The sequence below is a fragment of the Cyclopterus lumpus genome, chromosome 7 (assembly GCF_009769545.1).
Source record: "Cyclopterus lumpus isolate fCycLum1 chromosome 7, fCycLum1.pri, whole genome shotgun sequence".
Taxonomy (NCBI): domain Eukaryota; kingdom Metazoa; phylum Chordata; class Actinopteri; order Perciformes; family Cyclopteridae; genus Cyclopterus; species Cyclopterus lumpus.
The window spans coordinates 25360536-25370535 of NC_046972.1; the positions used below are offsets into that span (position 1 = coordinate 25360536).

At 42.5% G+C, this 10000-nt stretch overlaps 1 protein-coding gene across 5 annotated transcripts in view; it reads right to left on the minus strand.

The window, feature by feature from the left end:
• The window catches only part of gripap1 (GRIP1 associated protein 1), a 56680-nt gene that overhangs the window by 26401 nt on the left and 20279 nt on the right, over window positions 1-10000 (minus strand). For 4 of the 5 annotated variants that reach the window (XM_034536318.1, XM_034536317.1, XM_034536320.1 and 1 more), the window contains 5 exons: window positions 7545-7644; window positions 6443-6520; window positions 5425-5517; window positions 2501-2635; window positions 626-721 (listed from right to left, as the gene is read on the minus strand). In XM_034536318.1, coding sequence (XP_034392209.1) covers window positions 626-721; window positions 2501-2635; window positions 5425-5517; window positions 6443-6520; window positions 7545-7644 — 502 coding nt within the window. The remainder of the gene's footprint in view (window positions 1-625; window positions 722-2500; window positions 2636-5424; window positions 5518-6442; window positions 6521-7544; window positions 7645-10000) is intronic. The other variant, XM_034536319.1, reaches the window with a different exon arrangement.

Below are 10000 nucleotides of genomic sequence, written 5' to 3' on the forward strand. Positions count from 1 at the left end.
TGTCTCTCTGTGTGTCTCTGTGTGTCTCTGTGTGTCTCTGTGTGTGTCTCTGTGTCTCTGTGTGTGTCTCTGTGTGTCTCTGTGTGTCTCTGTGTGTCTCTGTGTCTCTGTGTGTCTCTGTGTCTCTGTGTGTGTCTCTGTGTGTCTCTGTGTGTGTCTCTGTGTGTCTCTGTGTGTCTCTGTCTCTCTGTGTGTGTCTCTGTGTGTCTCTGTGTCTCTGTGTGTCTCTGTGTGTGTCTCTGTGTCTCTGTGTGTGTCTCTGTGTGTCTCTGTGTGTCTCTGTGTGTGTCTCTGTGTGTGTCTCTGTGTGTCTCTGTGTGTGTCTCTGTGTGTCTCTGTGTGTCTCTGTGTGTGTCTCTGTGTCTCTGTGTGTGTCTCTGTGTGTCTCTGTGTGTGTCTCTGTGTGTCTCTGTGTGTCTCTGTCTCTCTGTGTGTGTCTCTGTGTGTCTCTGTGTCTCTGTGTGTCTCTGTGTGTGTCTCTGTGTCTCTGTGTGTGTCTCTGTGTGTCTCTGTGTGTCTCTGTGTGTGTCTCTGTGTCTCTGTGTGTGTCTCTGTGTGTCTCTGTGTGTGTCTCTGTGTGTCTCTGTGTGTCTCTGTGTGTGTCTCTGTGTGTCTCTGTGTGTACCTTCCTGGCCTCCTCCAGGTCCCTCAGCAGCTTCTCCTTCTCATGTCCTTCCTCCGTTAGCTGCTCCAACAGCTTCCTGTTGGCAAAGCTCGACTCCTGAAGGACAAATAAAAGGTCCCGTACTTCCTTCAGTGCCTCCTCGTGTCCTCGTGTCCTCAGTAAGGACACGAGGACACGAGGAGGACATGTTTAGTCAAATGAAACGTCCTTCAGTCTTTTGTGGTACTGTTGTAATACTACAAATAATAAAATAGTAATACAATTATAATAGTATCACTAGTAGCATAGTATAAGAATCATATTATTAGAATTAGAATATTATTAGAAATTAATTTTTCAGCAATGAAAAACAGGTGAGTAGTAACAGAAATATCTGTGTGTGTGTGCGTTACCTGTGTGTATGTGTTACCTGTGTGTGTGTTACCTGTGTGTGTTACCTGTGTGTGCGTTACCTGTGTGTATGTGTTACCTGTGTGTGTGTTACCTGTGTGTGTTACCTGTGTGTGTGTGTTACCTGTGTGTGTGTGTTACCTGTGTGTGTGTTACCTGTGTGTGTGTGTGTTACCTGTGTGTATGTGTTACCTGTGTGTGTTACCTGTGTGTGTGTGTGTTACCTGTGTGTATGTGTTACCTGTGTGTATGTGTTACCTGTGTGTGCGTTACCTGTGTGTGTGTTACCTGTGTGTATGTGTTACCTGTGTGTGTGTTACCTGTGTGTGTGTGTGTTACCTGTGTGTATGTGTTACCTGTGTGTGTTACCTGTGTGTGTGTGTGTGTTACCTGTGTGTATGTGTTACCTGTGTGTATGTGTTACCTGTGTGTGCGTTACCTGTGTGTGTGTTACCTGTGTGTGTGTTACCTATGTGTGTGTGTTACCTGTGTGTGTGTGTTACCTGTGTGTATGTGTTACCTGTGTGTGTGTTACCTGTGTGTGTGTGTGTTACCTGTGTGTATGTGTTACCTGTGTGTGTTACCTGTGTGTGTGTGTGTGTGTGTGTTACCTGTGTGTATGTGTTACCTGTGTGTATGTGTTACCTGTGTGTGCGTTACCTGTGTGTGTGTTACCTGTGTGTGTGTGTTACCTGTGCGTGCGTTACCTGTGTGTGTGTTACCTGTGTGTGTGTTACCTGTGTGTGTGTTACCTGTGTGTGTGTTACCTGTGTGTGTGTGTTACCTGTGTGTGTGTTACCTGTGTGTGCGTTACCTGTGTGTCTGTTACCTGTGTGTGTGTGTTACCTGTGTGTGTGTTACCTGTGTGTATGTGTTACCTGTGTGTGTGTGTTACCTGTGTGTATGTGTTACCTGTGTGTGTGTTACCTGTGTGTGTGTTACCTGTGTGTGTGTGTTACCTGTGCGTGCGTTACCTGTGTGTGTGTTACCTGTGTGTGTGTTACCTGTGTGTGTGTTACCTGTGTGTCTGTTACCTGTGTGTGTGTGTTACCTGTGTGTGTGTGTTACCTGTGTGTGCGTTACCTGTGTGTCTGTTACCTGTGTGTGTGTGTTACCTGTGTGTGTGTTACCTGTGTGTGCGTTACCTGTGTGTGTTATCTGTGTGTGTTACCTGTGTGTGTGTGTTACCTTTTTGTGTGTTACCTGTGTGTGTGTGTGTGTGTTACCTGTGTGTGCGTTCCCTGTGTGTGTGTGTGTGTGTTATCTGTGTGTGCGTTACCTGTGTGTGTGTGTGTGTTACCTGTGTGTATGTGTTACCTGTGTGTGTGTTACCTGTGTGTGTTACCTGTGTGTGTGTGTGTGTGTTACCTGTGTGTATGTGTTACCTGTGTGCGTGTGTTACCTGTGTGTGTGTGTGTACCTGTGTGTGTGTGTGTTACCTGTGTGTACCTGTGTGTGTGTGTACCTGTGTGTGTGTGTGTGTACCTGCAGCTGGGAGTCCAGGTCGTCCCTCTCAGCCAGATGACTCTCCTGCTCCGCTCGTCTCTGCTGCAGCTCGAGCGTCAGCGCCTCCTGCTGCTCACGGAGGAGGTTCACCTCCTGGGTCTTCACCGTCTGGATCTGAGGGGAACCCGTGGAACGTGAAGTTAGCAGATCAGAGGGGAACGCGTGGAACGTGAAGTTAGCAGATCTGAGGGGAACACGTGGAACGTGAAGTTAGCAGATCAGAGGGGAACCCGTGGAACGTGAAGTTAGCAGATCTGAGGGGAACACGTGGAACGTGAAGTTAGCAGATCTGAGGGGAACACGTGGAACGTGACGTTAGCAGATCTGAGGGGAACCCGTGGAACGTGAAGTTAGCAGATCTGAGGGGAACACGTGGAACGTGAAGTTAGCAGATCTGAGGGGAACACGTCGAACGTGAAGTTAGCAGATCTGAGGGGAACACGTGGAACGTGAAGTTAGCATGTCAGAGGGGAACACGTGGAACGTGAAGTTAGCAGATCTGAGGGGAACACGTGGAACGTGAAGTTAGCAGATCTGAGGGGAACACGTGGAACAAGCAGCATGGAGACGGCAGAAGAACGTAAATATCAAGCAGAGGACATGAAGGACTCGGAGAACACACACAGGTTCTAGTTGAGGTTCTTCAGATGTGGGGTTCCTGTTTCGGGACTCACTAACTTAAAGCAGCTCGTACGTACACGCAGCTTTACAGTCGTGTAAATATTCATTCATAAACAGTTTAATAAATAAATAAAATACTTCTACATCCACAGTATAGAATATTTCATCTGATTCTAAATCTATATGTATAATTAAACCAATCTGGTTTACGGTTCTCGAAAAGGGTTCTACGTCAGGTCAGAACCTGTTAAGGCCTATGTTGATTTCAGACCATCAATCTAATGTATTGGATGTATTATCGGTTATACCTGTTCTAAAGCAGCTAGGTTAGTCCATAGAACACTGTTTGAGGGATACACTTCTGGATGATGTTCTCTAGGTGTATTACCTGTATTACCTGTTCTAGAGCAGCTAGGTTAGTCCATAGAACACTGTTTGAGGGATACACTTCTGGATGATGTTCTCTAGGTGTATTACCTGTATTACCTGTTCTAAAGCAGCTAGGTTAGTCCATAGAACACTGTTTGAGGGATACACTTCTGGATGATGTTCTCTAGGTGTATTACCTGTTCTAGAGCAGCTAGGTTAGTCCATAGAACACTGTTTGAGGGATACACTTCTGGATGATGTTCTCTAGGTGTATTACCTGTTCTAGAGCAGCTAGGTTAGGCCATAGAACACTGTTTGAGGGATACACTTCTGGATGATGTTCTCTAGGTGTACTACCTGTTCTAGAGCAGCTAGGTTAGTCCATAGAACACTGTTTGAGGGATACACTTCTGGATGATGTTCTCTAGGTGTACTACCTGTTCTAGAGCAGCTAGGTTAGTCCATAGAACACTGTTTGAGGGATACACTTCTGGATGATGTTCTCTAGGTGTATTACCTGTATTACCTGTTCTAGAGCAGCTAGGTTAGTCCATATAACACTGTTTGAGGGATACACTTCTGGATGATGTTCTCTAGGTGTACTACCTGTTCTAGAGCAGCTAGGTTAGTCCATAGAACACTGTTTGAGGGATACACTTCTGGATGATGTTCTCTAGGTGTATTACCTGTATTACCTGTTTTAGAGCAGCTAGGTTAGTCCATAGAACACTGTTTGAGGGATACACTTCTGGATGATGTTCTCTAGGTGTATTACCTGTTCTAGAGCAGCTAGGTTAGGCCATAGAACACTGTTTGAGGGATACACTTCTGGATGATGTTCTCTAGGTGTACTACCTGTTCTAGAGCAGCTAGGTTAGTCCATAGAACACTGTTTGAGGGATACACTTCTGGATGATGTTCTCTAGGTGTACTACCTGTTCTAGAGCAGCTAGGTTAGTCCATAGAACACTGTTTGAGGGATACACTTCTGGATGATGTTCTCTAGGTGTACTACCTGTTCTAGAGCAGCTAGGTTAGTCCATAGAACACTGTTTGAGGGATACACTTCTGGATGATGTTCTCTAGGTGTATTACCTGTATTACCTGTTCTAGAGCAGCTAGGTTAGGCCATAGAACACTGTTTGAGGGATACACTTCTGGATGATGTTCTCTAGGTGTATTACCTGTTCTAGAGCAGCTAGGTTAGTCCATAGAACACTGTTTGAGGGATACACTTCTGGATGATGTTCTCTAGGTGTATTACCTGTTCTAGAGCAGCTAGGTTAGTCCATAGAACACTGTTTGAGGGATACACTTCTGGATGATGTTCTCTAAGTGTATTACCTGTTCTAGAGCAGCTAGGTTAGTCCATAGAACACTGTTTGAGGGATACACTTCTGGATGATGTTCTCTAGGTGTATTACCTGTTCTAGAGCAGCTAGGTTAGGCCATAGAACACTGTTTGAGGGATACACTTCTGGATGATGTTCTCTAGGTGTATTACCTGTTCTAGAGCAGCTAGGTTAGTCCATAGAACACTGTTTGAGGGATACACTTCTGGATGATGTTCTCTAGGTGTACTACCTGTTCTAGAGCAGCTAGGTTAGGCCATAGAACACTGTTTGAGGGATACACTTCTGGATGATGTTCTCTAGGTGTATTACCTGTATTACCTGTTCTAGAGCAGCTAGGTTAGTCCATAGAACACTGTTTGAGGGATACACTTCTGGATGATGTTCTCTAGGTGTACTACCTGTTCTAGAGCAGCTAGGTTAATCCATAGAACACTGTTTGAGGGATACACTTCTGGATGATGTTCTCTAGGTGTATTACCTGTTCTAGAGCAGCTAGGTTAATCCATAGAACACTGTTTGAGGGATACACTTCTGGATGATGTTCTCTAGGTGTATTACCTGTTCTAGAGCAGCTAGGTTAGTCCTCAGAGCATCGTTATCCTGCAGGATGTTGTCAACCTGTTCCTGACTGACTGCACTCTGATTGGCTACCTGCAGTACCGACGCACCACAGGCAGGGGGCAGCAGAGAGAACCGAACCGGACCGACACCAGCAAAAGAGTCCCGGAGATAAACAAACACACAAAGAAAGCAAGAACATCAAAGAAGGTGGACCAAAAGAAGACGAGAGGCGCGACCAAAAGAAAGGGAACAGAAATAAAAGACAAGAAGACAGAGCAGAGGACAAGAGAAGGATCAGAAACACAGCGAAACCAACAATATCCTCTTTCACACGTCATTTATTGGGCTTCAAATGCGACTCATCGACGTCGTCATGACGCCCGCGAGTCGCTTTTCTGCGTCGGACAAAAGGAACACCCGCACGCTTATGATGTTCCATAATAGAAGATTTTAAAAAGACAAAAATAGATGCATGATGCAGATAACAGTGTGTATATGATACAATATAATACACACTAAATAAATACATATTATCATAGTCCTGTATCCACAATAAAGAATATGTTCTCTGATTCTTCTAATTTAGAGAAACTATGTGTAAACAAATATGTAAAATCAGACAAATTAAAGAAATGTGGTAACCGTTCTAGACCAGAGTGAGATATAAACTTTTATTTTCATGTCTGATAGAACGTCGCTTTGCTCATCAACCACCGTCCTTCATCTCTTTACTCACAGCCTGCGAAGAACCGGAGATATGGTTGAAAAAATAACTATTTATTGTACTAATAAACTAGTTTCTAATCAAACAATCTTTGTTATCATCATCAACGGTATCCAGATAGTTTTCATAGTGGATACTTCCCGAGTGAATGTGAATACATAATTCATGACTTATTAAAGTCACTTTCAGCTCCTTCTTCACTTCCTCGTCTCCAGTTAAACACGTTTTAAACTTGTGTGTGTGTGTGTGTGTGTGAGTGTGTGTGTGTATGTGTGTGTGTGTGTGTGTTACCTGGTCCTTCAAGGTGTGCACAGCCAGGTCGTGCTCTCTCTCTTTGCTCTGCATCTGCTCTCTCAGCTCGGCTGTCGTCTAAAAACACAAACGTGACGTTGGTTGCACTACATTTCTGAGGTACTTGTACTTTGATTGAGTATTAGTAGGATAGTACTAGTATTAGTATTTCATGCTACTTTATACTCAACTACATTTATCTGATATCTTTCAATACTTGTCAGACTATTTGATATCAGATTGAAAATACATACGACTAATACACGTTGATGGAGTTAACAGCTAACGCTGACGGAGCTAACGCTAACAGAGCTAAGGCTAACGGAGCTAAGGCTAATGGAGCTAACGCTAACGGAATTAACGCTAACGGAGCTAACGCTGACGGAGCTAACGGCTAACGCTAACGGAACTAACGCTAACAGACTAACATTAACGGAGCTAACGCTAACGGAGCTAACGTTAACGGAGCTAAGGCTAATGGAGCTAACGCTAATGGAGCTAAGGCTAAAGGAGCTAACACTGACGGAGCTAACGGCTAACGCTAACGGAACTAACGCTAACAGAGCTAAGGCTAATGGAGCTAACGCTAACGGAATTAACGCTAACGGAGCTAAGGCTAACGGAGCTAAGGCTAACGGAGCTAACGCTGACGGAGCTAACGGCTAAAGCTAACGGAACTAACGCTAACAGAGCTAAGGCTAATGGAGCTAACGCTAACGGAATTAACGCTAACGGAGCTAAGGCTAACGGAGCTAACGCTGACAGAGCTAACGGCTAACGCTAACGGAACTAACGCTAACAGACTAACATTAACGGAGCTAACGCTAACGGAGCTAACGCTAACGGAGCGTCCATTGAGTTACATTATGATGCTTTCAAGCTCTTCTCAGTAAAAGTGAGCATTCGGCGCAGTTGATTTGCGACGTTATCGTGATGCGTTCAAATGTAATCTTGAATAAATCCATCTGTAAGAAGGAGATGTTTTCATATAAATAAATAAAAGATATAATTATAAAACAATAGTATTTTTATGCTGATGCTTTTGTACTTTTATTTAAGTAACCCTCTGAAGGCAGGTCGGAGTACTTCACGGAGGTCTCACCTGATTGGCTGCCACGACGTCGGACTGTAGTTTCTGGATGCGGATGTTCGTGGCCTTTAGCTCCTCCTCTTTTCTTTGGTTGATCTCGTCAATCTTTGTCCTTCAGAGAAGCAAAGAATAAACAACAACATCTGATGTGGAAAAACAACAACAACACAGCAGGAAAAGTACCGCGAGTAGGAAGTAGTACCAGTAAGCAGTATTATTATATTATAGTTATTAGCAGTAGTACGAGTAGTATTAGTATCACGAAAAGAGCAGTAGGAGTAGCAGCAGCTGTGCTGGAAACAATAGTAGTACTAGTGGTAGTACAAGTCACAGTATTAGTAGTACTAGTACTAGTGGTAGTACAAGTCACAGTATTAGTAGTACTAGTACTAGTGGTAGTACAAGTCACAGTATTAGTAGTACTAGTGGTAGTACAAGTCACAGTATTAGTAGTACTAGTGGTAGTACAAGTCACAGTATTAGTAGTACTAGTACTAGTGGTAGTACAAGTCACAGTATTAGTAGTACTAGTGGTAGTACAAGTCACAGTATTAGTAGTACTAGTACTAGTGGTAGTACAAGTCACAGTATTAGTAGTACTAGTGGTAGTACAAGTCACAGTATTAGTAGTACTAGTACTAGTACAAGTCACAGTATTAGTAGTACTAGTGGTAGTACAAGTCACAGTATTAGTAGTACTAGTGGTAGTACAAGTCACAGTATTAGTAGTACTAGTGGTAGTCACAGTATTAGTAGTACTAGTGGTAGTCACAGTATTAGTAGTACTAGTACAAGTCACAGTATTAGTAGTACTAGTGGTAGTCACAGTATTAGTAGTACTAGTACTAGTCACAGTATTAGTAGTACTAGTACAAGTCACAGTATTAGTAGTACTAGTGGTAGTCACAGTATTAGTAGTACTAGTACTAGTCACAGTATTAGTAGTACTAGTGGTAGTCACAGTATTAGTAGTACTAGTGGTAGTCACAGTATTAGTAGTACTAGTGGTAGTCACAGTATTAGTAGTACTAGTACAAGTCACAGTATTAGTAGTACTAGTGGTAGTCACAGTATTAGTAGTACTAGTGGTAGTCACAGTATTAGTAGTACTAGTACTAGTCACAGTATTAGTAGTACTAGTACTAGTCACAGTATTAGTAGTACTAGTGGTAGTCACAGTATTAGTAGTACTAGTACTAGTCACAGTATTAGTAGTACTAGTACAAGTCACAGTATTAGTAGTACTAGTGGTAGTCACAGTATTAGTAGTACTAGTACTAGTCACAGTATTAGTAGTACTAGTGGTAGTCACAGTATTAGTAGTACTAGTGGTAGTCACAGTATTAGTAGTACTAGTGGTAGTCACAGTATTAGTAGTACTAGTACTAGTCACAGTATTAGTAGTACTAGTGGTAGTCACAGTATTAGTAGTACTAGTGGTAGTCACAGTATTAGTAGTACTAGTACTAGTCACAGTATTAGTAGTACTAGTGGTAGTCACAGTATTAGTAGTACTAGTACTAGTCACAGTATTAGTAGTACTAGTGGTAGTCACAGTATTAGTAGTACTAGTGGTAGTCACAGTATTAGTAGTACTAGTACTAGTCACAGTATTAGTAGTACTAGTACTAGTCACAGTATTAGTAGTACTAGTGGTAGTCACAGTATTAGTAGTACTAGTGGTAGTCACAGTATTAGTAGTACTAGTACTAGTCACAGTATTAGTAGTACTAGTGGTAGTCACAGTATTAGTAGTACTAGTACTAGTCACAGTAGTAGTAGTACTAGTACTAGTCACAGTAGTAGTAGTACTAGTCACAGTAGTAGTAGTACTAGTACTAGTCACAGTATTAGTAGTACTAGTGGTAGTCACAGTAGTAGTAGTACTAGTACTAGTCACAGTAGTAGTAGTACTAGTACTAGTCACAGTAGTAGTAGTACTAGTCACAGTAGTAGTAGTACTAGTACTAGTCACAGTATTAGTAGTACTAGTACTAGTCACAGTAGTAGTAGTACTAGTACTAGTCACAGTATTAGTAGTACTAGTGGTAGTCACAGTATTAGTAGTACTAGTACTAGTCACAGTAGTAGTAGTACTAGTACTAGTCACAGTAGTAGTAGTACTAGTCACAGTAGTAGTCGTACTAGTACTAGTCACAGTATTAGTAGTACTAGTACTAGTCACAGTATTAGTAGTACTAGTGGTAGTCACAGTATTAGTAGTACTAGTGGTAGTCACAGTAGTAGTAGTACTAGTACTAGTCACAGTATTAGTAGTACTAGTACTAGTCACAGTAGTAGTAGTACTAGTACTAGTCACAGTAGTACTAGTACTAGTCACAGTATTAGTAGTACTAGTACTAGTCACAGTATTAGTAGTACTAGTGGTAGTCACAGTATTAGTAGTACTAGTGGTAGTCACAGTATTAGTAGTACTAGTGGTAGTCACAGTAGTAGTAGTAGTAGTA